We start from the raw sequence: 27917 nt of genomic DNA, 5'->3' as shown, positions 1-27917 counted from the left end.
TGCGGACCCTCCCTCCCGCGGTGCCCGCCCCGCCCAGACCCGCGCCCCGGAGGCGCGCGCTGCGGGACGCGCCATCGCGCGGCGGCCAATCGCGCGCGGCCACCCGCGATTCAAATGGCGCGCAGCGACCAATGGGCGCGGGGGGTGGGGCCGCAACCGTAGCCGAGGAGCGGCCGCGCCGTCCCTCCCCTCCCGCCGCACATCGCTGAGCGCTCGGGCCCGGCTCCCGCTGCTCCGCACAGGCGCTTCCTGCCCGTCCCGGTGAGGGGCGGCCGCCAGGTAAGGGCGCGGGACGGGACCCCCCCACTTCCCGCGGCCTTCGCGTAGCGCCGCGGCCAATCGCCGCCGTCGCCTCTCCCCGCCCCCGCGCGGGGACCTCCGTGTCCCGCTGGGGGCGAACGGGCGGCGCCGCCGCCGTCTGCCCGCCACCCGCGCCGTTCGCTGGGGCCCCGCGGGTGGGGCGAGGCCGCGGGCTCTCGGTGTGGCGGGAGGCGCCGACAGGCGCCGCCCCCGTCGCCTCGCGCCGGGGGCCTCGCGCCGGTCGCGCGCGCGGGGCGGGGCCGGGGGCGGCGAGCGGGGCCCTTCCTGTCAACAGGCCCCCCCGAGGAACCCGCCCTCCCGCCCTGTTACCCTCCGCTTTCGGTTTTTCTGGTGGAAAGGTTTCTCCGAAAGGGGGAAAACCCCCTCGTTTTCTCTCCCTGAGGATTCGTCGTTTTTCTGTTGTTTGATTTTTGTTTTTATTCGAGGCTTATTGGCGCTTCGTTTTAGCGGACAGGCTGGTTTGTTGGTTTAGTGGAGGCAGTCTGGAACAGTGACGGGTGCCTCCACCGTGATGGAGGTAAAGAGCTAGAAATCAGTGGGTGATCCTGAAGAGGATCCTGCACGGTTCGCTCTCTCTGATGAATTGAGTAGTAGGAAGTATGGAATCGGTGAATTCCATGTAGGAAGCTGTGACTTGTTAGAATCATAGGATAGTTTGGGTTGGAAGGGACCTTGAAGATCATCTAGTTCCAATCCCCCTGCCATGGGCAGGGACACCTCCCACTAGATCAGGCTGCCCAGGGCCCCATCCAACCTGGCCTTGAACACCTCCAGGGATGGGGCAGCCACAGTCTCCCTGGGCAACCTGTGCCAGTGTCTCACCACTCTTATAATGAAGAAATTCTTCCTTATGCTTAGTTTAAATCTGCCCCTCTCCAGTTTATACCCATTCCCCCTCATCCTATCACCACAAGCCTTTATGAATAGTCCCTCTCTAGCTTTCTTGTAGGCCCCCTTCGGGTACTGGAAGGTCTCTATAAGATCTCCTCAGAGCCTTCTCTTCTTCAGGCTGAACAAGCCCAGTTCTCTCAGCCTGTCCTTGTATGGGAGGTGCTCCAGTCCTTGACTGCCAGTGTTCTTCTAAACTTTGTTTAGTGTAGTTTTAATTTATTCTTTCTCAAAACTGTGACCCTGATCTCTTGGTGTGGTATGATTGTCTGTTGACTACAAGCTAGCAATCCTATTATATTGACAGGAGTGAAATATCTTTCCACATACCTGGAAAGCAGAGTGAAATGGGCATTAAGAAAAACCAGAAATTGATGTATGTGGCAATATGTTTCTCTGCCGTGTTTGTCTTTAATTGTTTTCCTTCTCGGTTGAGTCAGCAGTAACTTTTAATTGACCAACTTTTAATCTCCAGGAAGTTTTGCATTAATTTCCTTGGCTTGGTATAGGACACAAAATCCTTTTGAGCCATTCCCTTAGAGTCTTGAGTTCCTAATGGAAAATTGTAGTGGTGAGCAAAATGCGAATTTCATCTTGGGAGGAAGTGAATATACTCGCAATTGGGTATTTGTACAGTACAAGGTTTAGTGAATGAAATAACTTTCTTTTGATATTGTTTAGATATATATTTTAAAGGGCTACAAATGAAAAAGTTTGTATAAGACTACTGTAAACATTAGGCTAATGCCAGCTGATACCTGAAAATTATCAGGAGTGTGCATAGACCTTGAAAGAGCAATAATTTCAAAATGTAATTTTTAAACCGTATTTATTTTAAAGACTTACTGTCTTTATTTTTCTGGATAAAGGCTGACTTCCACTTTTTGAAGTGGGATGTATGGAATGAGGATTGCAGACCTCACACACAGGAGACATGGGGTGCAGAACAATGTGGTGATTTTTGATAGGTTAATAAGTGATTTTTTGTGTGTGTGTGTTTAATGTTGATCTCCATAATAATCTTTAATCTTTCATTTTAAAAAAGGGAAAACAAGTAGATCTTTCCATTGATAAGATTGCTTAATACTTTTGAATTGCAGGATAGTTTTTTCACTTGACTACATTTATTTATTATTTAATACAGTTGATATCTACCTCAGTCTGAACTATATAACACTGATTTAGCTTCAAGTCCTTCAACCACTTTTTCCAGCTTCCTAAAACTAACTTCAGCTCCTTTTGTAAACAAGGTTGGAGGAGAGGAAGGTTTTTCTGGCTTTACACAGAAATAAATCATCAGGTTATATTTTATTTGGACTGTCTTCATGTTTGGTCTTAAACAGCAAAGATGCTGTTTTTCACAATTTTGTCCTAAGATCTGGCAGCTTTGTCCTGATCAGGCTCTAAATTTACAGGTGATGCCTGAGGTTTTCCAGGTCAAGAGAAGAAACAGTTGGCTGGAGAGTAGGAAGTGAAATGACAAAGAGGAAATTGTAATAGATTTTAGGTCATGACTTTTGGTGAAAGCTATGACTGGACTTGGTGGAGGATTGGTGTTTAGAATGTTTATGGATGCAGAGGTAGAAGCTGGAACTGTGTGAGAGACTGGGGAAAGAGCAGTAGGAGCTGTGGATCTCTTGAAGAATTGGCTTTTGGGTGAGAAAACTGGACAAGGAGACAGGTGGGGATTGAGATCAGAGCTTCATCCTAAAGCCGGTGAAGAGGCACTGGAACTAGTTTGGTGTACAAGGGCAGAAAAGGCAACCCCTTCCCAAGAACTTGAAATGAAAATATGGAAATCGTGTTTGATGGAATCCTAAGAAACAAGGTTGTGAATTTGAGGGGGGTTAAACTGACTGGAATAAAACAGAGGAGTGGGAGTTTGGAAAGAATATGAAAGTAACAGGACTGGAACAAGAAAACCTTGGTAGAAAACAGGTGAGTTGGAAGAGCATGTGTCTGCAAGCACAGACTAGAGCTCATAGTTTTTGTAACTGGGAATTATCAGTGAAACCAAATTATAAAACTTACTCTTTTCACTCCTTCAAATATTGTACAGAAAAGGAGATGGTCAGATGCTTTTGTTCTGAAGGAATTAGGACTATTGGTAATAAAATCCACATGAGGGAATTTTGCAGAGTTTTTTGTTTTTTCTTTGACTTGGAGGGCTATGCAGCTGTAAAATCTAACAGCAGCGGTAGCTTAAGGAAATACCTGAATGAAAGTTGGTTAAGCAAGCCTCACTTGCTTTATGAAGGTGTGTGATTGCGTATTAACAATATGTTTTGCCAAAGAATCCAAGTTTCACTGTGGGTTGGTTAATGTGTAATGAATGAGTATCTAGTTAAATATTTGTTTTCACCTCATTTTGTGTGGCTTAACATCTTATTTGTAGCAAACAAGTTAAAATGCTTTGAAACAAAACCATTTGCTGTTTTGCTTGGTTCCCCCCCTCATTCTCAGTTCTTGTGTCCATCATACAAATGGTGATAATACATTAGTTAGTATGTTTTTTACCTTGCACTTCTACATACGCTCATTTTTTATGTTGAGACCCGAGTCACAGTAGTTCAAGTTAGAAGTTCAAGTTTTGCAGTTGACACCTATTTTCATAAGACAATGACATAATACAAGGCACTTTTCAGAGCTATGCAGGACTTCAATTTAAAAACATAGTTTTCTTTAAGTTGCAGTTGTAGTTTTCCCAGCAGCCTGGTATGGTGGACCAAGGATAGTAATCATTAAAACCATGTTTTGCTAATATTGAGTAAAAACCTTGTGGTGCAGACAGAGGGATACAACTTAGCGTTTCAGGATATTATGTAATTGCTCTGATGCTGTACTTCGGTTTCCTACAGGCTCCTGTGAAAGGCATTAAATACCTCTTACTAAATAGGTGGAAAAGAGAAAATATTCAACCCAGACAGGAGCCTCAGTTCCTATATTTCCTAATTTTTGAGTGTTTGGCATAATAAATTGAAGAAAGTATGTAATGTGGCTGTGTGTATTGAATATATTTGGGACATTTTATTTTAACATTTAGAAGTCATTACTTCCTTGATTTTGGTAGAACCACGAAAAAAGGCCTTGAGGACACTTAGCATCTAATTTACTTCCCCCCCCCCCCCCCCATGAGATCAACTGCATTTATGTAATTTTAGTCAAATATATACTTTGCCTGGTTTTGTTGGCTTCTGATGATGGAGATTGTATATTATAGCTGAATACTGATCTAGGCTTATTATTAACATATTCAAACATTTTTTCATAGCATCCAACTTAAATTTATGCTCTATTTTAATCCTGTTTCTTCTATGTGCTATTAATTTGGCAGGTAGATCATAGTTTTTTCTTATCAGGCAGCTTTTTGCCTACTTAAGGTGATGAGTTGTTTAAAGTTTCTCTGTTCCAGCCTAAAGGATACACAAAGAGAGTAGGGAAAAATGAAGCCTAATGTTTAGCCGTATGTATTGATTCCTTTCTTTTGTAGGGATTCCTTTTGAAAAATGCCAAACCGGAAGTTTGCTGATGGTGAGGTGGTGATGGGCCGTTGGCCCGGAAGTGTCCTGTACTATGAAGTGCAAGTGACTCATTACGATGATGTTTCTCATCTTTATACTGTTAAATACAAAGATGGGACTGAACTTGCATTGAAAGAAAGTGATATAAGGGTGAGTACACATTCATATAATTATAAGTATTTCTAATGGAATATTATACTGAACTTGTGATGTAGAGAAAAATACAGCATCATTGGAAGTTGCCTTGTGAGTTTTCATTAACTGTCTTCAGCAAATTGGTGCTAAATAATAGCTTTTTTTTTTTTCCCTGCGTGGCATCTCAAGCAGAAGTTCAGAATGCTGATGCTATTTGTAAAGAAGCATGGTTATTTTCTTTGTAATTTAAAAATAGTGATACATTTTGGGGAAAACGAGTCTGATCATAAAGGAACTCTATATCATGATTGTTCAGGAAAAATTGATTTTGGGTATACTATTTAGCTAGTATTCCGAGGATAGACACTAATTTGACTTTTTTTTTCCACTTCTGAGTAAGAAAATTTGAAAAGAAATGCAAGCTTGTAGGATGACTGTAAATATAAATAGCGTGTAGCCTTTAAGCACGTAGTTAAAGTATCTGTGAAGAGCTTGTACTCTTCTAGGTCACCAAAGGTTTCATAAGGTATTTTGCTCCATTTGTGACAATTAGGGACTTTAGAAAAAGGGTCATGTCCTATGTGTATGAGCGCACCCCTTCCTATTTACATACCTTTATTATTTCATTTTCTGTTACTGATAAAAGCCTTTAGAACTCTGTGTAGAAGTTTCACTTCAATTTATATGTGTTAATACATGAGACAAAAAGCTATTTGAATGCTTACTGGGGTTGATTTTTAAGACCTGTCCCAAAACCTTCCAAAGTTCATAGCTAACTTGTGTATCCGCATATGAACTGTAGTTTCAGGTTTTGGTGGCAGTGTACATGCCCGGTAACTGCCCTTTTAGGACAAAATGTTTCTGCCCTAAGGTAGACAAATGTTTTCGCTGCTTTAAGACTTTCCGACTTGTTTACTTTGTGCTTGCAGGATAGCAAAGTCAAGCTGAGAAAATGCCTTTCTTTGTCATTAGGCATCTATGTCCTAAAAAAGTTGTGTTGTGAAAATTTTACGTGGGAAAGCAAGCACTGTAAACTTCACAGAAAAAGAAAACCAAGTACTTGCCAGGAAAAAATGTTTATTAAATTAGTTATCACATCTAATGTAATGATTTAGCTGACTTGGGATCTTTTAATGTGGATTTGGCTGTGTTGCCTTGAAAAGATTTTTGTATCTTGATATGTCAAATGTATTAATAGAGGTAAGTAACTGAGACGATAGCCATCTCTCAGAGACAGCTATCCTTGCATTTACTTGTGCAAAGGCTTAAGGGGGCAGTATGCTTAAGAGCATGGTGCTCGCATCCATAGCTTACATCCGTATCCTGATGTCTGTAGCTTTGACAGGAATTGTCAGCAGCTGGACTTAGGACAGGATTATTTGGATATTATCAGAAAAATTAATATACTTTGGTTGCTCTTCTTGACAGTCTTTGCATAGCATCAGTAAAAGAAATCAGAGACAGTTCTGTAGAACTAGGTGCCAATCCTCATCACAAAAAAAACAAGTTTATAAATTTCTTCTTTGAAACACCTGAGGTAAGATTTTGTTTTCTTCCTCTCTTTCTCTTAGTCACAGTCATCATTCAAGCACAGGAAGAGCCAGTCCTCTTCAAGTTCTCCCTCCAGAAAAAGTAGATCTCGATCTAGATCTCCTGGTCGGCCAGCAAAAGGCAGACGTCGTTCTTCTTCCCAAAGCAGAGAACATAAAGATGACAAAAAGAAAACTGTTCAGGAAACCAACTTAGCTCTACCGGTACTAGTTTTTTTTGCTTGTTTGTTCTGTGTATGTGGATTTGTTAGAATTTTTTTTTATACAAATCTTTGCTATTGTCAAAAGATTTTTTTTATGCATACTGTGTTTATTGTTGTAAAAGCCAGCTGTAGTTTTATGTCCCATGAACAACATAATTACCTGCAAAAGTGTATCCAGAACTGCCTTTTTTTCTAGCTTGCAGAAGTTGTGAGGAGGTTTCTGAAATGTAAGCATATGTTGTTAAGTTCCATTTGAATTTGTTGGTACTGTGAAGTTCTGGGAATTCAAACAAACACACACAAATTCTTCAATATTTTAGTATTGAAGTCATTGTTAGCTACATGCTCCCACTTGTGAAATGAGGCAAAGGAATTTAGCTTACTTTTAAGATCTGCTGACCAGTATATAGCCGGTAGCTATAATGAAGGGTTTTTTTTCTGTTAACAGAAACCGAGTGAGAATAACACCAGAAGGTACAATGGTGAACCTGACAGTACAGAAAAAAATGACACATCCTGCATTATCTCGGAGGTATGAACATTGTATTTACTCATAGTTTTATGTTGCATTCTAACTTAGCTTTCTCAAAAATCTCTGTAAAAGGGCAGTATGATAATCAAGGAGAAATAGAATGCAGCATGGAACTTGGAGGTTAAATAAGTTTACTGTTCAGCTAAGTTCGGGGGAGAGGAGGTTGTCAAAAAGGGGGGAGTATTAGAGCTGCCTAGCATTCTCTTTTCTTGTGGTTTTTTTTTTTTCCATCAAATCCTTATTGTCCTGATTGTTAGCTAATGCACAGAGTTATGTCAGGAAGGGGCAAATGGGTGACTTGTACTTGAACTGTAGCTGATATCTAATCATGGCCTAAGTGATCACAATTAAACTGGTTTTAGCAGGCTCTTCATAGAAGTGCATAAACTGTATGGAACTAGAACACATTGTATATTGGTGTTTTGTAGTGAATAATGACTTTCTAAATATTAAGTAATGGAGTACAATAAGGTAAAATCAGTAGGATATTTTTTTTTTAATGAATTGTTTTTATTCATTAACAGCAAAAGTTGAAACCAGACCTGGAAACGGAGCGCGTGCTTGAACAGTACAGCCTGCGTCCAAGAAAAGAAGAAAAGAAAAAAGAAGAGATATATTCAGAGAAAAAGGTTTTTGAGACAAAACCACTTGAGAAAGCATCATCAAAAACAAAGGACCTAGAGTTTGGTGGAAGAATTGGTATGTGTGCAAGTTGTGATAGTTGAAAACTAGTATCTTTTTATTTTTTTTGTTTTTACTTATTGACCATAATGTCATGTCAAGAATTGTTTGTCCAATTCTGGACACTGGTTGCAGAATCCAATCTCATGTGACAGTGCTTCCTGTAGTCTGTACTGCTACTGGGGGCGCTCAAAGAACTGTTATTAGACTTGGTTCTTCTGTGAAATATAGTGAAGCTCTTGTGTCTTCCCTTGCGCTGTTAGATGTAAATATTTCCAAATTAAATTGAAGTAACTAACAAAGTTTTTACATTTTCAAAACTTAAGTGCTTCAAAGTCAACAGTAGAGTATTCTTTATACAGTTTTTTGAACACTTTTAAAGGGGTATAGTGGATGTGATCCTTCGGTTTGATTACATGACCCCATATGGGAGTGAGAAGAATAACACTGTATCCCATTACATGACTGGGGGATTGTCACTGTCTTGCTTCAGGAACAGATAATGACAACCTCTTCTTTGTTACTAATGTTAATATTGAACTTTATTAGGGGGATTGATACTATGTTTTATATTTTCTATGTTTATCTTCTAATATGGCATGTTGTCTGTTTACAGGGACCTTTGTGCTGATATTTTTCCTGCCTGCTACTGTGTTCTACTTGCTGTTGAAGTGCAAACAAGATGATCCCAGTCTTTTGAACTTCCATCCTCCTCTCCCAGCACTTGAAAGTCTTTGGGAGGCTAGGGTGTTTGGTATTTTTCTACTGTGGTTTTTCCTTCAAGCTTTGTTCTACTTATTGCCAATTGGAAAGGTAAGCTGTTCAGTAGCAATTGAGTCTTTATTGATAATTAATTTGTATATTAAGCTGGAAGGTAGGGCATATTCTTAATTCAGTGAATTTGAAAGAAGATTAATTAGTTTTCTGTATTAAGATGAATATGGCTACTGCAGATTTCTGTAAGCTTAAGATAGCACAGTTTGTTAAGAATTTAATGGCTGTGCATTTCACAGTCTTACAGTATAAAAAAAGGCTGAAGGCATATAGGAGTTCAAATCAAAGTATAGGTAAAATTTGTGTGATAGAATTCTAGATTAATTTCAGGTATCTCACTTCTAAATTTATAAACTTTGATGCCTCGTTTCTTATTGATATCCAGTGTAATCTTCTCTTGGGGGAAGCTAGAAACCATTCTAGCCATATGTATATCAGGGAAATACTCTGTTTCCATCTTTTCTTGACTAGAGGGATGCTGGCAGATTCTGAAAGGACACTAAATAGATCATTCAGTCACGTTGGTCTGTTGCTATACATGTTTACAGTGATTGGACCTGTTCTGTTTTCTTGAGGCTGGTTAGGAAGAGGTTTTTTTTTCCCAATATTTATACTTGAATGTGTTCAGCTGCTTACCTCCATTGAATGTCTGTAGGAGAGATGTGCTTGTTTTTCCCTCCCCTGGCAGTGCCCCCCAAGAAGTCCTTTGTTGAAACACCTAGTATTCTATTCTTCCTAGGTTGTAGAAGGACTGCCTCTTTCAAATGGAAGGAAACTGCAGTACAGGATAAATGGTAAGCATGTTATAGTGGTATCAAATTTCAGAATCGGGAACTATCTGATTTGCCATACTTGGTACCATAAGATACTAATTAGGAAAGATACTCAGTTGGACCACAGAGTTTATCTGTTGTGAATCTTTCATAAAATTGAATAAGTTTTTTCTTGTAAAAAGGAGGTTGGTAACTGTCAAAAACTTACTACCCCACAAGCAAGATATTATGCTATATAGGACACCTGATCTGCATCCAGTTGTGACCAGTGACTCCTGTCTTACTCCTTGCATAATTGCAAAACAGGCAGTTGCCTGTCAGAAGTGTTAGTAATGCTTATGTAACAAGGACTGCTCTGGAGGAAATTATCAGGAGTAATGTGAAGAGATCTTATGCCATGTGTCTAGATTGTCTTCTGGATCTCTGATTTACAGACTAATAAATGTGTTAAAATTTATGTAAGATGTTCTTATTCTTGCCTGGCAAGAACAGTTCTTATTCCTTATGATTTCACTTCATATGAATAAGGCAGGTTTCTCATCTAGGTTTAAAGTATGGTTTAACATACTTCAGCAGTCCTACTTTTCCAGGCTTAAATAGAAAAGCGTACTTTGCCTTGCAGGTATTCTAGACTGCCTATTGGATTGGTTAGTCAGTTAAAGGACCCTGTGTGGTGCTAATGGAATCTAAATGTTATATTAAAAAACTGAATGGGTTTTTGTTATAGTCTGATAAGATGCACCATTTTAAAGTGAAATTTTTAAGATGGAGTAGGGCTGTAAATCATAGAAGCAGAGTGGATTGCACCCTATAGAAGTGAGCCATAGTGAGGCTGCCTTATAACTCTTTTTGGTTTGGATGGTTTAAAAAAAATTTAAAGCCATCATCATGCTGCATTAAAAGCTAATCTTCAAGGCAACTTTGAAAGCGTTCTTGAGGAAAGGAAGGAAACAATTGACAGGACAAGAAGCAGTAGGCACAAACTGAAATACAGGAGATTGTATCTCAGCGTCAGGAAACACTTATTATGGTGAGGGTGACTGAGCGCTGGTACAGGTTGCAGAGGACTTGTGGAGTCTGTCTTTGGGGGTACTCAAAAAGCTGTGTGGACATGGTCTTAGGCAACCAGCTCTAGGTGGCCCTGCTTGAACTAGATGAGCTCTGGAGGTTCCTTCTAACTTCAGCCTTTGTGAGTCTGATGGTATTTTATAGAAGGTACTTACTTACGTGAGAGCTGCATAGAGCCACCTGCTTATATTTGGATGTTGTTCCACCATATGCAATTTTATGCTCTCAAGTACAAAAGCTTTGTGTTCAAGTTTTGATTTGACAGTTATTTTAATACTTCAATTACGGTACGTGTATCAAGGTTTGAATAAAGGTAGATACCTAAAGAAGAAAACGTGGTTCTTGGAGCTGTCCCAACAGATAAGATTTTGTGATCTGCTATTGTTATCCAGTAGTAGTATCAGTGTCTCTTTTTCCACTAGAATCTGAAATTAGATCCTGTGTTCTTATAAAACATGTAGGAGCACTCAGACTGTTCCTGCCTCTTGTCCTTTTGATGAGGAGCACGGGATATTTCAGGGAATAGATAGAATGTCTAGGGGTATTGGTGTGCCCCAGAAGTTTGAACATCAAGAGCATGGGATGTATAAGACATTGGAATAGAGAAACCTTCAAAGAAGTGAAACTGCAGAAAGGTGGACTGGATCAGTTCTACTAGAATTATATTTTTATTTTATTTTGACTAATATGTTTTTCTTTTACATTCTTTAGGGTTTTATGCTTTTATCTTGACTGCTGCAGCTATTGGAATTTTATTATACTTTCAATTTGAACTTCATTATTTGTATGATCACTTCATGCAGTTTGCAGTGTCAGCTGCAGCTTTTTCTATGATATTGAGCATTTATCTGTATATTCGATCCCTGAAAGCACCTGAGGAAGAACTAGCACCAGGTGGAAATTCTGGTAAGTTATAGATATTTTAGCTAATGTCTTTCCTATTTTGTACTACAGTTCCATTTTTATTAATTAAAGGCTAGATTTAGGGCTGGTTGTTATAATACTGTGACTTGTACTTTCTACCAATGTAAAATTCATGTTGCAAGTTAAATGGCAAATTTTTGTTCACACTCGATACTGTAAAATATTTAATTTTAGTTCTCCTAGCGATGAGAGGAGAGTCCTTTCCTTTTGGTTTTCAGGAGGCCTGTCATGTTCACTTCATAGTGCCACTGCTAGTGGGCCTTTTCCTGAAGCAGCTGGGGATAGAAAGAAAACTCAAAAATCTAGACATTTTGGTAAAGGGAATTCAGGTACAGAATTTGAAGTTATGATGTATTGCTAAACTTAGCTGCACACTTACATCTAGTTAGCTAAATTGAGTTTTCAAAAGAAGTCTTGATTTAGTTATGAGACTGCCTACCTACAAAGTATCAATTGTATGCCAATGTTTTTTAGGACAAAGGATAAGTTGGGAAACCTATTAGCATGAAATATTCAGCTATTATTAAAAAGGATCATAGGGTGACTAAGGAGTTTATGGACAGAGCACTTAATGTATTAAAATGACGGATTCAAATATCTTCAGTTCCTTTATCAATGCAGCCTGTGTGGGTGAAGGGAAATAAATTAACATGAATTGTTTTTTCTTCAGAAAGTGCAGTTGTGGTTTCTCTGAGTGATATAGCAGCATTCTGTAACTGTACTGCAAAGTGCTTGTTATTTGCTAACTCAGTGCAGTGTATCTTAAAGTCAAGGATAGTATGTCCATCTCTTGATGGACAGGCAGTTGTCACAGTTAAAAGACTTCTTGCTCCTAGAGGAAAGCAATGAAGTAGGAGGAGAAGCAGGATTAATTAATACTGTAAGATCCTGTTCATGGAAACTGATGTGAGCTTCAGGATAAGGCTGAAAGAAGGAACAAGTGTCAAGGGCAAATAAGTCTACAGTAACTTATAAAGTGTTTAGCCTTGATGAATAAATGTTTGGGCCTCTTAAAATACAAACCATTATTTTGTATTTTGCATTCACTCATGTATTTCTCGTCAATCTAAAGGACTTTATTTATAATAAGGGAATATTAGTAGAAAGTAAGAACTGCTTTATAGAGAGGAGATTAGTGGCGACAAAGGAAGAATATTTCTAACAAAGACTGTCTTATCTGCAGGGTATTTTATTTATGATTTTTTTACTGGACATGAATTAAACCCCCGTATTGGCAGTTTTGACCTCAAATACTTTTGTGAGTTGCGTCCAGGACTAATTGGCTGGGTGAGTCAGTAATCTTAGTGGGTTTTTTATTTGCTTAAACATTACAAAAATGGATTATTTTTTTATATACATATATAATATATACAAATTATTATATATATTCTTTTTAGATACATATATAATATATAAATTATTTTATATATTTCTCTATATAATATATATAAAATTATTTTATAAATATATATTAAATTGGTATTAAGGTTACAGTATGTATTTATAAACAGGAAAATAACATACTTCCAAACAGTTCCATCTTGCCAGATTTATAATGGCTATTTTTATTCACTTTAGGAAAATGTCTACATTTTACTCTTTGCTGAATGAAAACCCTTCTTAAAGTATTTGTATGTTGAGCCTATACAGCTTCAGAAATGTGGTTAGTTGCACACTGTTGCTTGTGAAGCAGGTTATTTTTTTTAAACTTGAAAAATGGGCCAAACCCGTCTGTATTCAAATGTTGTGAATTGTAATAGAAAGGATAGCTTTCTTTTACAAGGAGAATTTGTAACAAAGTATTCTCTACATTAGGTTGTTATAAACTTGGCAATGCTCTTGGCTGAGATGAAGATACACAATCAAAGTATGCCATCTCTGTCAATGATACTTGTGAACAGCTTTCAGCTTCTTTATGTGGTGGATGCTCTATGGAATGAGGCAAGTGGCAATTGTATTAAAATAATTCCATTTTTAATTATGTGAAATGAATGAGGCTTTGTAAATTATAAAGTTCTTCCTCCTTGTTTCTAGGAAGCTGTTTTGACTACAATGGATATTACCCATGATGGATTTGGATTTATGCTAGCATTTGGAGATTTGGTGTGGGTCCCGTTTGTCTACAGTCTGCAGGCCTACTATTTAGTTGGTCATCCTAATGCAATTTCTTGGCCTGTTGCTGCTGCAATTACTGTTCTGAACTGTAAGTTAGAGTACTTGTTATTGATACTGGTAGTATATTGCTTCTTTGAATTGAGGTGAAGCTTTAGCTAGGGTGAAGTTGATTATATTTTCTGTATTACTACAGCTAGTGGGAGCATGTGTCTATACTCTTTCTATTAAAGAGTAGCCAATAAATTTTCATTTTTCTGAGTAAGGGATAAAATGAGAGTATGGACACCTAATTGTTCTGTTGAGATGCATCTTTATATGGATGCTGTCTGGAGTTGCAGTGACTTAAAACACTTTGAATGAAAAGTAGCAGATATCTTTTAAAGCCAGTCTGAGTGACTGTGGATGACTCATAAAAAAGAAGTCAATAAATTGTTTGCCATGGTTTACTGAACCTAGAGGAAAGGAATTTTAATCATTTAACAGGTTGCGTATCCTTCCTCAATGCCCGTAGTTAGGTACTCATGTCCGTAGAAAACACCTCCTTTCTTCTAGCTGAGTGCTTTGAGAGAGGATCTCACATCCTTGCGGAACCTTAAATTTGCACCAGTGTGGCCTTGTCATTCATCCCTTTTATCTAAGTAGTAAACCTAAAAGAATTTTTTTGGTAGATATGACAAAGGAAACACTTGGAAAGTATATGAAGGCGTGCAACTTAGTATGTGCACTTTTGAGAAATACAACACGTATTTTTTATTTTCAGTTAATATATATATTTTTTTTTAACATCTTTATTTGAAGTAGTTGCGAACATGCTATTTCAATAATTGAATTTAAACTGCCTTGTAAAAGCGATGGGAGGGGGAGAATTTGAAAACAAGATGATACTTCGTGGTTTCATTCTTTTGATATTGTGAACTCATAAATAGTTTATGGAGTAGACACCGTAACAAAATCCTGGACTGCTAATGGAGCTATAATCTTCTAAACTGCAACACATCAGCTTACATGAATTTCAAGTTCAATCTTAGGTTAATGAAGTATTTCAAATATAATTGTAAAAGTAGATGTGAAAGTAAATCTTAAGTTAGTAGTGGGTTAGAACATGGAACGCAGGTTCCAATAGCATTTCTATCTTGTTAGAGCTCTGAGAACTGGAGAATATCAGTTATTATCTCTGAGGAAAAGACTTTGCAGTAAGAGTGGCAGAGAGCATGAGACTGCTTTTGTTGAAGGAGAGAAAACTGGAAAAAAACTGAAAATGCAAAATTAATAATATGTATTTTCAGGTATTGGATATTACATATTCCGTAGTGCAAATTCTCAGAAAAATAATTTCCGAAGGAATCCATCAGATCCCAAATTGGCCCGTAAGTGCATTTTTTTATTTGTTTAGTTGCTATACAATGGCTTTTTGTGAAATATACATTTCAATTGTTGTATGGACTCTGTTCACAGATCTGAAATTTATACCCACTGCAACTGGAAAAGGGCTTCTTGTGACAGGATGGTGGGGTTTTGTTCGTCACCCTAATTATCTTGGCGACATCATCATGGCTCTAGCATGGTCCCTACCCTGTGGTAAGTTCCTGAAACTGAAGTGAATTTAATCAAAAATGCTTATATGTTTTGGCATCTGACTGGGTTTGAAATGCAAAGCAATAATTACCTGAGATCCTAAAACCTATTATTAATGGAATGGCAAATTTCTGTGTTGGAAGCTTAATCTGACGCCTGTTTTCTTACATCTTATACTTTATATTGTACTGTAGATTTGACATATACTATAGATTTGACTCTTCTTTCTAACACTGTATCATTCAATAACGTTGAGGCTTGCTTGACAATAAGTTGTCCCTTACATTTTTTACACTAGTGCCTGTGCTAGTGTTTTCAAAGGGAGTTCCTAGCAAGTGGGATTTCTGAGATAAGGGCTAACACATGCAGGGACGGACTTGAAGCAGAATACATTAGAAAACAAAAAGTCATCAAATACAAAGGGATGGAATTCTATTTCAAAGTTTTTGTTACTGAATACTTCCTGGGTTTCATAAAGTTTACACTTGGAGAAAATTAGGGAGCCTTTCATCAATGGGGTTTTGTAGTCCTGATTGTTTGCAGGAACTTCAAAAGAGGAAATAGCTTTGGGCCCCTCCCTTGTCTGTAGGAGTTTCTCTTCTATAAAAGCACAGAAATGAGCATGAAGATGGGAAGTTTTGGTAGAATGGGACTTTGTCACCAGGTGATTAATGCTTTGACCATGGCTATCAGCTGCGAGAGGATGCTGGAGTTCAGGTGTTACTCCAGCAGTTAATTTTATTTTGGATTTTAGTTGCATGTAGACAGTGCTAAATGAGCATATGCACTTGTAGACAGTATCCTGGAGGACAGTTGCCTTCTGAAAATAGGGGACTCTAATGCTCTGTCAGCCTTGCAATGGCAGAAGTGGAAATATTGCTGTAGCTGCATAGGGGTCAGAGGGCATCGGTTAAGTAGATGGCTTTGAGCAAAGCTGGAGTTACTGCCTGGCAGCCAAAATGGAGAGAATCTTGTGTGCCTTCTGTGGGGCATCTCGGTGCTGCAGAGGTTTAACTCTTTCTCCGGTTTTGATAGCTAAAGAACTGAAAATCTGTCAACTTTGCATATGTCGAGAGTGAAGCTGGTAGATTTTGAGACCCTAAATTTTAAGGATTACTTTTTGGGTTTTTTTCTTCCCTATCAGCTTGTAAATGTCACTCAGTTTTTGCACTATCCTGTTAAGTATTTGATCCTTTACAATAGAAGTATAAGATGCTTCAGTCCATAACAAGTATATATCGCCAGCTTAATACATGTTGCTAACATTTGTTGTGGTTTTTTTCTGTATCTAATGTGACTTTCTTGCTTTATTCTACAGGTTTTAATAACATTTTACCATATTTCTATGTGATATATTTCATCTGCTTGCTTGTTCATCGAGAGGCTCGTGATGAACATCATTGTAAACAAAAATATGGCTTGGCATGGGAAAGGTATTGTCAGCGTGTACCATACCGCATATTTCCTTACGTCTACTAGAGTGCTCCAGATGCCTGATTTGCAACTTCTAAAGTTAGTTTCTTTGCAATTAAAAATATACCTCTTACCTTTGCACTTGGTCTATTTGTTATTTAGGCTTTTTTTTTAAAAAAAAAAAGTGACCAAACAGTGGCATGCATCAACAGGTATTTACAAGTAATCTTAAATGTGAATTACGTGAACTGACTATCTGTGATTTTTAAAAATTGTGAATTTTCAAAAGCCTTGGACCCCTAATTTTTCAAGCTAAATTTTACCTAGAATCTTGAGTTTACATTTTTTTATTGCATTTAATTAAGCACTGTGATGTAAAGTGTTATTTTCCTAATACAATAAATACAGAATTCCATGCAGTTCACTTTCTAGTGTTACCTGTACTGTCTAACTTCAGGTGTCTGACCTGGTGGCCTGAATTGGAGGAGCAGCAAAGTCTTTTTGGTCAGTGGAGCTGGAAGCAGAGGGTTTGACCTACATGAGGGGCCCATACCACTGGCTGTGCTGCCCTGCAGTCCCTGACCCAGAGCTGACACAGCTCCGTCTGGGCAGTTGTGCCCCTCTTGGCTTTTCATTATTGAGATTTTTTTGATCAGGGAGGCTCAGGTGGCCCCTCCTGCCCCGCAGGAAGAAAGGGATGGGATTGGGAGAGGTGATGGGACATGACTGTCCCCTCCCATGCCATCCCCATATTCTTGAGACAGTTTTAGCATGGATCAAGGGGGACTCTGAGCTGCTGCCTGTCAGTGTCCCTCACCCTAGAGAGCAGGCACGCTTCTGGCTCAGACTCCTGAAGGTAGATGATACAAACACTTGTTTCAGATGTGGAAGTGAGTAGTGAAATTTGATCATGCATCTACTACTGAACACAGGGTGCAGTGAATGCATATTTGAAGAATAAAATTACCACAGTTGGCTTATTCTAATCTTTGTAAATTATGTCTTAATGTACCATAGTGTTTACCGAATGTGTATTATAATGCCTCCATGTTTCTGCTGTACAGTGTTTGAATTTGGAAATGCCATAGCTTTTGTAGAACTAAATCATTTTCCAGGTTTTTTTTTAAATGTTCATTGAATAAAGGTTTTTGTAAATTAACATATTAATTCTAGAAACAATTGAAATGTTCATTTAAATATTTGTATTGACAAATATGGTATGAAAATATAGGAAATGCTCCTCAATCCAAAGTGTGTTTTTTGTTTTGCTGGGTTTTGTTTTTGTTTTTTTTTTTTAAATTTGGCATTGCTACCTCATATGTAGGTTTTGCCTTTTGTACTGTTGCAGATAGAGAAAATAGCTATTTTTTTGCTATTGCTATTTAAAACATTTTTTACATGAGCCTGTGGTTAAACTCAACCACTTTCTAATATATTTTTGTATATATTTGACTTTTTAACTGATGTGTGTGTTCTAGACACTAGTTATGTGTTGTTGCCTCTAACTGGCTGTAAATCAGATGCCCTTGCAGTATTTACATCATAATAACTTTATATTTTACTGAAATGATCTTGCATTGATTAACTAGCTTTTATTCTGTTGTCAGAACTAAGTGCTTTTCACATACTTCAGACATGAGGTTTATAGCACAAATTGTCCAAAAAAGCTTATTAGAATCTTAAATATAGTGGAGAAGGAGCTCAGGTATCTCTACACTTGCTTGCAGGAAAATTCCTAATAAATCAGAATGTTTCTATTCATCAGTTGTTTTCAGTTCTCTAAAAATGTTGATGTAATTGAAAATCTAGCATGTGACTTTTGTAATAAAAGAACCCTCTATTTTGTACACAAGCATTTTTAAAGGTAATTGTACATTTGAAGTGTATATAATGTAGCTCAAGTGTGGCAGTCTCCTCAGAAAACCTGTGTGTTGGTGTTGTAAGGAAAATGTTTTAAGACAAGTACTTTGATTCCTGGAAAAAAAACAGCATTACCTGTAACAATCCTGAAGAGCATTTCCTCCTGTGAAGTAGCAGATTACACTGGGATGCTTTTTACCAGTGGTTGCTCAGTCAGTTAACGGGAAATAGAGCAATCATTTAACTGCACCAGTTTGCAGCCTTGTTTTAAAGTGTGTGGGGACAGGGTGGGTGGCAGTTTTAACTCCTCAGCCTATAAACCAGGAGATGCTCCTGCCATCCCAGTTCCATCTGTTGCCATGCAAGGTTTTTATATGTAATTCAGAGCATTTGTTTTTCAGAAACGGATCTTGACCAATGATAACTTCAATTTATTTACATGCTGAGTTTTATGTGAATTTGAAGTAATTGTTGTTAATACAAACAAGCCTATAAACTAAAATAAAGCTTTTTTATTAAGTATTTTTTTTGTCTTGTAATTCACAGTGGTGTCTGAAAAAAATTTGCATTTACTTAGCTGATTCTGTAAAGATGCAAGTTTGCTGAAGTTCCCATTGTATTAGTGGTTGTGGGCTGAGGGTTACAAGCTCATGTGTAATGTTGTTTTTAGCCTGTTGGGGAATTTTAAGGAAAAGGAGGCCTATCCAATTAAAGGAGATCTTCAATTCTCCCTTTCTTCTCCTTCTCCATATGCGAAAGTTTATAGCTCCACCATCATCCTGAGAGCACATCCATTCTCTGCAGCAGCTCTGTGTCAGCTGTTTTGCTCATCTGCCTGCACTAAAGGATGTGAAAGCACTGAGAAGTAGGTGGCAGGGCAGGGCAAGGAAAAGTGCATGAAAACCTCAGTGTATAGCAACTGCAGTTGTTACTTAGTTAGGAAAAAGTGTCTGAGAATTGTCAGTCATGGAGCTGGCACAGCAGGGCACCTGGTTTTGTGACTCTGACTTGGTACTTGCTGGCGTCGTATGCTGGCTGCTGTTACAAAGTGAACCGGTAGTCCTTGAGTCTTTAGGGAGTCCAGTGAAGTGGGCAAGGCTAATGCATTACCTCTTCTTGATCCTCCGTTCTGTTAATCCAAAAATAAAATTAACTGTAAAAAGACAGAAATAACACTTGCTTTGCCTGAATCATATTGTATTTTTCCTTGCAACTTCTATTAGAAGTCAAAACCAAGCATCAGTTTTATGTAATTGTGGGATGCAGCCAAAGGGGTGCTGCACAGGAAATAATTCTTGTGTGAATGTGACCTAATGTCAACAGGAATCTAGTGGCAAAGTGATGCTCATGCAAAGCCATTCAATTAGATTAATGGTTTAAAGAAGCAAAGTAGAACTAGTTCATACTCTTTTCTACTTGTGATTTTATGATCTTAAGACTCCTCTGAGAGCAAACTGATATTGTAGACAAAAGGTAGACATTGGAACAGTTTTGTGATTTCTGTATACATCTGCTTGTCACAGCCTTTGGGAAGGGAACTTCACCAGACTGAAAATTCTCCATTCCCACCAAAATACATGGGAGCTGATAGTCGTAGCAGCTAGTGAGGCGGTGGCAGTGCAAATGTGAAAACTAACACTCATGACGTTGTACTTGTAAATACTCTGCAACTGTCCCTGTGTCTGCAGGGGTGATTTCTTCATCTTATTTAATGTGTTCAAATCTCTGTCACAGCTAGGGAGTCCCTCTGCAGCTTCCACATTGTCTTCTGTCACTTGCCTGAGGAGAAAAAAATCTTCTTGGTAGGAAAACACTTTCTTGTGAGAATTTCAAGAAAATAGTACAGAATTACTGAGAGACTGACATCTCCAAAATGAGCCAGCAAGGAATGTCTCCAGATTTTGCTGTGGCTGAATCTCTAGCATGGTACACACACATATATATTGGAGAGAAAGAGCTCAGATCAGGCTGATAAGGCTGAAAAAAATAGAGAGGTTTGTATACGCTCATGGTTCTTTAGATGGGGGAGGATTTTAATCTTTAAGAGCAAGTCACAGGGTTATGTATAGGAATTATGTTTTGAGGTGAAATGATAGGTGACAGTAAAAATATGGAGAGATACTGAACAAGAGTAACAATACATTTTGAGCTATCAATTATTTTTCTATTTGCAGCCCAAGGACAAGTAACTCATCCTGCGTTTCTGCGGCTGCAAGTGTTACTTCTGTGTTTGGTTAGACCATTCTGAAAGCAATCTCTGAAAATAAAATTGATTGCAATATGCATTTCATAGTTGTATCCTTTATTGTTATTATTTATTTAGTAGTAGTAGTATTTCTAATAGCAAACTGAAGTCTGCTATTAGAAATAATAGCCCAGATTCAGCTCACAGTTTCAACCGTCTTTTGGACAACACCTGATGATGGGATGAAAGCTGAGGTTCTGTGACAGTGGAAAATAGGTAAAACTTGCCCTCCGTCAGCTCGGAGTTCATCACAATCAGGTGCACACATGCAGCACAGTAACAGAGGACGTTAATCTGTTGCACTAAGTCAGAGCTATAAATAATTGTCCCACTTATTAAATTATAGGGAGATATAATTTACAGTTTCCCGAGGCTTAGCTAATTCTGCCTAACAAATGCACTTAGGCTGTTTTTAGTGTCATTTGGGAGTAACTGTGAACGTAGAACTGAAGCAATCATTAAATAAAAGGTGGAGGTTTGGGCATATTCAGGCACAAATAGACGTTGAACTTGTAAGCATAGAAGTACTTATATTCCATGGTTACCTGCAGTAAACTTCAGACCGCTTCTCCCCATGACACCAAAGAATGGTTTGGTTGGCAGGGACCTTAAGGTCATCTAGTTCCAACCCCCCTGCCATGGGCAGGGACACTTTCCACCAGACCAGGCTGCTCAAACCCCCATCCAACTTGGCTTTGAACACTTCCAGGGATGGGGCAGCCACAGCTTCCCTGGGCAACCTGTGCCAGTGGCTCATCACCCTCATCGTGAAGAATTTCTTCCTAGAGGTCTAATCTAAATCTCACCCCCTCCAATTTAAAGCCATTCCCCCTTCATCCTATTGCTGCATGCCCTTGAAATAGTTCCTCCCCAGCTTCCCTGTAACTACAGGTTTTGGAAGGCTGCTATAAGGTCTGCCTGGGGCCTTCTCTAGGCTGAACAAGCCTGACTCACAGCTTGTCCTCGTTTGGGATCTGCTCCAGGCCTCTGATCATCTTTGTGGCCTTCCTCTGGGCTCACATTAACAGATCCTAAGAAAGGTTTCCTCTTATACCACTGTTTAAACCTGCAGTCCCTAGGTTGGCATCATTCCTAAACAACTGTTTTCCCATTTTTAAAAGACTATCAGGAATTCACCTCAGCTATAGTGGAAGTTCATCTGCAGACCACCACTTTGTTATTTGTTCTCATGAAGAAACCTCAATACATCTGTAATAGCAAATACATCTATAATGTCAAATATCAAGTGGCTCAAGCAAAGGTACTTTTTTTGAATATAACAGAATTAAATTTGCATTTTAAAAACGTAAATGGGACAGACAAGACTGACTCCAGAGACTAATTTTTCTTTTGAAAATTTACTAAATGCCTAAACAGACATTTCCACCCTTCATATAATTAATGCTTAATATGCAACCTGCAGAAAAATTAAAAGGATTGTTTAATCTCATATTACAGTAATTAGCTTTTTCCTCAATAGCTGTAAGTTTCACAGCAGTATCATCTAACTCCTCCTTCTCATATAAATCAAGCACTGCTCCAAAATTCAAACTTCAGCTTAAATCTCCTAAATACATTCCTGGTAAAGGACATTAATTAATCATCTTCCTGTCACTGAGAGCATCTGAGCTGAGAAACCTTTGAAACAATTTCACATATTTAAAGAGAAAACTGTTCTGCAGAGAGGGGGCCATGTCCTGCTACTGTGCGAAAAAGAGAGAAGTTGAGGCTATAATCTCCAGTTTTGTTCTCCTAAAACATTTTTAGTGCTTAGAAAAGCAAGAGCTTGGAAGCAGTATTCTGCTGGAAATGTAACACCTATAGAATGAAAAATTCCAGATCAATTTGTAACATTATTTAGCATTAAAATTGTTTCCTTTAGAGTACAAATTTCAGCTTATTAGGATGAAGAAGCTGAAGGCTTCTACATTAGCTCTACTTAAGATGCACTTACTAGGCAGACTGCAGAGGTGCAGAGAGCTTAAAGTAACCTTCATCAGAACAAGTGAGGATTCTAAATGGAAAACTTTTCATAGGGATCACACATTTTGACATTTAGGCTAAGTCAGAAGAGATTGTTTTTCTTACCAGCACCATGTGTTCACTTGGTCTTAAAAAACCCACCATGCTGTCCCTGTAACATGTTCAACAGCTTCCATGGACACCGTGGGAGTCTTATAGAGTCAGAAGACTTCATTCATTCTATGAGAAAGCAACCACATGACATTTGTGAATGCCTGTAGAAAAGCTGGAAGGGACAGGCAATTCTTGCTGCTAAGAAGTTAATGGAAAGAAAGCTAGATATTTATTTCTTCTCCCTTTAAACATCTTGGTTTATTTTTAAAACAGTTAATTGTAAAGAACAAATCATGGCCCAGATCATGCACGTTTTTTCAGCTCCACGTACTGAAGAGCCCAGGTTTCCCACGTTTTTTTTGCTGTCACAGTCTCATTGATGCCACCAGTGAAGTGCAGATCCCCTACACAAATTACAGCAAATTTGCAGCTGTGCAGAAGTAGAGGCACATGGACTGACAATAACTCAGTTTTAAAAAATGTTCAAACAACCCTTACAATGTGACTGCCTTTAATAAGCTTCATGGTCTTAAAGTGGGGTAATTATTAGAATTTGTGTGTCAATTTTTAATTACTCAGATCCTGAGAAGTGACATAGTCAATGCTGGTCTTGGCAGGTGATCTGTGATGGGAATTCTCAAAAGTCCGGCCACAAGTTTTAGGATAGACAGTTTGAGCATTAATTGTGCAACAGTCACGAAAGCAGGATCGACAGCAAGAGAGGCAACGGAAGTACACTAACCTGACTTCAGGATCTGAAGATCTCAGAGGTGTAGCCTGCAAAGACAAGACATCAGTCCTCAATAGACTTTGGAGAGCCAACTATCAGCCCAGTTCAAATGCCTTTTGCTAAATCAGGAAGTAACCTTAGCCTAGTGATGAATCCATAGTCCAAACCAAAGAGCAACTACAAAAGAGCTTCAGAGTTTCATTGCAATCACTCAGACACCAAGGAAAATGATGTGAGGTGCCTTCCACGAGCTCCTAAAGTACAGTCCATGCTGCAGTGCTGGTCATCACTCCTTTAGGTAAATGGGACACAGTTTATGAAAATCACAGCTGTTTATCAGCTAAACAAAGAGGGTACTTTTCTTACAGTTCATGTATTTGATCCATTAGATGCAAAGGTTTCAGAGATGCAAATGTGCTAATCTAGCAATCAAAACTGCCAAAGCGGCAACTTTTTTCTGTTCCTTTCAATTATGAAAGAAACAGAAAGTCCTCAGCAGTGCTAGGAAAGGTAAGGTTCTGTACAAATGTCATTATTACTAATTATTTCTAATTAATTCTGATCACTATTATTGAGCACAAACTTATTATTAGAACTATCACCAAAACCATGTGTATTCTAATTTCTTTGTTTTGTTTGTCTTTATCTCCATTCAAAATAAAAACGGCACTGAATTGGACAAAAGATTCAGTTAGCCCCATAGGCAGCAAGAGAGAGTGGATGTTGTAACTGGGACGGCAAGTCCCCAGGGGTGTTTGTCTCTGAAAATTCATAGTTCTAAGGCTTCTTTGTGCTTAATGGCACTCAGTAAATTTTTCTTTTATGAGTTTTTCTAGTCACTCTGAATCCACATAAACTTGGCATTGCGCATAAGCAAAAATTGACGACACTAAGAGAGAGCAATCCAGGAGAGAACCAGCACTCTCAAAGTGAATATCAGGCCAAGATTTTAAATCACAACAGAAGACATATTATCCTGTTAAAGCATAAAGAAATTTCATACAGTGTCTTTATTCTATGTATTGAGAACTGCTGAGCTCCCCTGTTTAAATGAAGGCATTTTGGTAACGTTCCCCATTTTTTGTACATGCCCTGCAGAGGGCTCTGATATATCAGGTTTCATTCCAAGGCAGCTGGAAAGAGCAAATCTAGAAATTGCTGTGTTTCAGCCCACTGTCTGCATCCCCACCATGTGACCAGAGACACGCTGTCAACCCTGAGCCGTGCCCTTCAGCTAAACCTCCAGCCTGAGGCAGCTCCGAAACCCTTGTGGCAGAGCTAGCAGTGGGATGGACATTTCTTTCTGGAGAAGATTTTACTCGACTGTTTTTCTGTCTGCTTTCTTCAACCAGTGCTTTCTTCTGTAATGTGGCAAGTGGCACCAGATCATGGCTTTTTTAAATCCAGTCTACGTTCATGGAAGTCTGAGGCCCATACCTGGATTCAGGTCCACATACTTTGGAAGTCAGTCAGTGCTCCTGTCTGTGGGTTCGAAAGTGTGGGAGTGAGGGGCACTTTTCTGAAGGCCAGGATTTGCTTCGTGTGTACACATGTAATTTTTAATATTTTATACATAAATATTAAAAAACTAAAATATTTTTAAAAACTAAAATCAGTTTCACAAATGATTATTTTTGTTAAAGAAGCTGGGAAGAATTACCTTTAAATATCCTATAGCTCCTTTGACAGAAGTATCAGCTGATTCCTTTCTGTTCTTGCCTATGAAGAAAATGTGAATTATATTCTTCTTTATAATTACCTCTTCGTAATTAATTTACATACCTTTATAATGACATCATTATCGTTGATGTTACAGTTCCACTGTGCTTCACTTTCTCCAGTATATCCCTTAATGCCATGAAAATAAAGGTTAGATACAACTGGTCCTACTAATACACAATCAAGTAAAACACATGCTGCTACAAAGCTTGTGCATTATGCCCACTGTGTGAGTACAAGTGTATTAAATGTTTGCAATTTCTTACGCACAGGTTAAGAAGAATTGCGCATGATGACATTTAGAAATTTAAAAGGTGCTGGAGCTGTCACAGTATAACATCTAGGAAACACCACCAGCCAATTAATTCATGACTAAGGTAAAATTTGGAGTATACTATAGAGAGGAATTCAGGATGCAGCCTGGGAATAACCAAACAAGCACATAAGCAACAGGAGCCTGAAGTTTTTCTAACTTCTATGGATAAGGCAGTATCAAGGAAAGACGCTGACAAGTGAAGTAAGAATGAAGAGCTTCCCCATCTTGACTAGGAGAAGTGAACTTAAATTTCCTGAGACCAGATCCTTAACAAGTCTGTGTTGGTTGGCAAACCCCCAGGGAATCTCACTGGTCAGAGAAGAAAGTGCCACTCTTTGTCTTCAGGTAGGTGAGGAGGAGGCATGAGTGTGAAATGTACCTTCACAAAACTACTGAACCACCTCCCTTATTTTAAGTTGCTACCTTTGCTGGATGAGGTTTCAAGAAGTGACAGAACCTTCCTCAGCATCCCACAAAAACTCTGCATGGCCATTTAACTATACTTCTGGAATTCTTTCCTAGTATATACAGTATTTTAAATCACAAAAGAGAGACAGTGGTTTAACAGTAAGACTAAACCAACGTCCAGGCAGTCTAAGGCAGACACCAAAGCAGTAGGTAAAACTGTAGTCCTGAGAGTTCAGGTTTGGCTTGTTAAATCTCAGTGGGACCATATTGCAAATTAAGAATTAAGTGGAGCTCCAAATGTCTGCTTTGCAGTTTCCATCTGCAGACACAATTTATGAAAAGAAAAGAAAAAAAGAAATCCCATTTTTTGTCTGAGCTGTTACTGGATGAGCCCTGACAGGCGCAGAGGGTTCCCTTTTAGTGACCTTGTAACACGTTTGCAGAAGTCAGTTATACTAGGGAGAAATTATCTGTAATGAAATATGTAAATCTCAGGACTTTTCAGCATCTGAAACTAAGAGATAAGTAATGCCTTTAAAGGATGTTGTCTTGTTGGTATAAAAAGATAAAGCTCAACTAATACTCAGTATATGACAGAAAGCTCCTGCAGTGGATTCATATGGGTTTGGAAGAAATCACAAGCAAATTAATTTTGTGATTTACTTGGAATTTAGACGAATGCAAGGTGCTTGGAAGTGTCCTGAGTGTTTCCTCAGCCTTAAAAAAATAGTATCAAGAAAATCATTATCAGAAGTTCCATTTTTCTGCCTTCTCTTGCAAAGGCAGTTTCTGTCAGAAAGACAAATGAAGACGGGAAAATTTTGCCATGAGTATAAAGGATCTTCCTATTAAGAAGTAAACAGAATATCCCATGAGATTGAATTCATAGAATCATAGGATGACAGGTTGGAAGGGACTTCAAGGATCAGCTGGTGTCCCATTGATGGACTGGATTAGAAAAAAAAACCAACTCTATTTAAAATCATCAGGAATGTACCGTGAGAAAAAAAAGAACTGTCTCCAATCTATTCATAGAATCATAGAACGGTTAGAGTTGGAAGGGACCTTTAAAGATCATCTACTCCAAACCCTAAACCCCAGATGTGGAGATACAAAGCTGAAAAAAAATGCAAAATAAACTCTGAATAATCAAACAGAGATCTGACATTTTCAGGTCTAGGAGATAGTTCCAGTTCTGAGAGGTCAGAGTGGAAGACGTGAATGGTAACACAGAAGAATATGATCTGGTTGTAAACCTTGCCATAAAATGTAGTCAATTTAACAAAAAATACAATTTCCCAATAATCTTAGCTGCTCTGTGGTGAACCCCGGAGGTGTCCCACACTAGGGCCAGGAGGAAGAGATAATAAACTCTGATATTCATGTTTATCTAAATGTATAGAGGATGATCTAGCAACTTGCCTCTGGGATGCTTGAATTCACCAACCTGTGAGTCCTGGAATAAAAAAAAATGTACTGATTTGATTAATTTTTTTTTCATTTAACTTCCTAATAATTTGTGAAGGTTGGTAACTGAAAGCTAGTCATTAAGACACACTTGTCTGAAGTGGCTGCAGTTTAATGCAGTTAAATTGAGCCTGAGATTTCAGGATGTTTCTTCACACTTTTCTTCGAGTTTCTTATGTATAAAGAATGTGTTGAATAGGTACAAGGTGCAGAGGGCCTCTGTAACATTTATGCAGAGGTACAAAATGGCTTTTTTATCAACAGCAGCACACAAATCCAATATGGCATTAAAAATGAATCTATCTAAATTCCTTCCAGGGGACAGTCCAAACTGTGTAGTGCATTTGGAATTGTAACTCACAGTGGTTGGTAGTATTTTGGCTCAAGATGGGATACAGTTTACTAGCAGTATCAGGAGTACAGGGAAATATATGTGACTGAGCACAGCAGCAACCAGAGACCACTAAGCATACACTTTTCCAACATTTTCCATCAGCAGAATAAAGAATTCAGAGTTCAGAAATACAAATAAAGCGGATCAGTTTTCAGAACAGATCCTCAAACTTTTGTTATCTTTTCAGATACACTCAAAGAGAAATGAGACAATGTCTAGTTTTAAAGTT

The 27917-nt window shown here is 38.5% G+C and overlaps 2 protein-coding genes across 2 annotated transcripts in view; one reads left to right on the top strand and one right to left on the bottom strand.

Annotated features, from left to right (window-relative positions):
- The window catches only part of CNIH3 (cornichon family AMPA receptor auxiliary protein 3), a 199241-nt gene that overhangs the window by 73494 nt on the left and 97830 nt on the right, over positions 1–27917 (bottom strand). The gene's annotated exons all lie outside the window — the stretch shown is intronic.
- LBR (lamin B receptor) lies at positions 170–18858 on the top strand. Its single transcript, XM_069852741.1, has 14 exons — positions 170–279; positions 4700–4880; positions 6437–6619; positions 7067–7150; positions 7675–7849; positions 8448–8644; positions 9345–9399; positions 11158–11352; positions 12554–12657; positions 13186–13315; positions 13409–13573; positions 14772–14852; positions 14941–15063; positions 16379–18858. The coding sequence occupies exons 2-14, from the start codon at positions 4716–4718 to the stop codon at positions 16537–16539; spliced, it is 1818 nt and encodes a 605-aa protein (XP_069708842.1). The 5' UTR covers positions 170–279; positions 4700–4715; the 3' UTR covers positions 16540–18858.

Source organism: Phaenicophaeus curvirostris, chromosome 2, assembly GCF_032191515.1.
Source record: "Phaenicophaeus curvirostris isolate KB17595 chromosome 2, BPBGC_Pcur_1.0, whole genome shotgun sequence".
NCBI lineage: Eukaryota > Metazoa > Chordata > Aves > Cuculiformes > Cuculidae > Phaenicophaeus > Phaenicophaeus curvirostris.
Note: the sequence above shows the minus strand (reverse complement) of the source record. Positions and strands in the feature narration are given on the sequence as shown.

What these genes read in the sequence shown, in the direction of transcription:
- LBR (XM_069852741.1), top strand. Translation starts at nt 4,716, where the DNA reads ATGCCAAACCGGAAGTTTGCTGATGGTGAGGTGGTGATGGGCCGTTGG. An exon ending in AAACCAACTTAGCTCTACCG is followed by an intron (nt 6,620 to 7,066) that starts GTACTAGTTTTT and finishes TTCTGTTAACAG; the next exon opens with AAACCGAGTGAGAATAACAC. An exon ending in AGAGTTTGGTGGAAGAATTG is followed by an intron (nt 7,850 to 8,447) that starts GTATGTGTGCAA and finishes GTCTGTTTACAG; the next exon opens with GGACCTTTGTGCTGATATTT.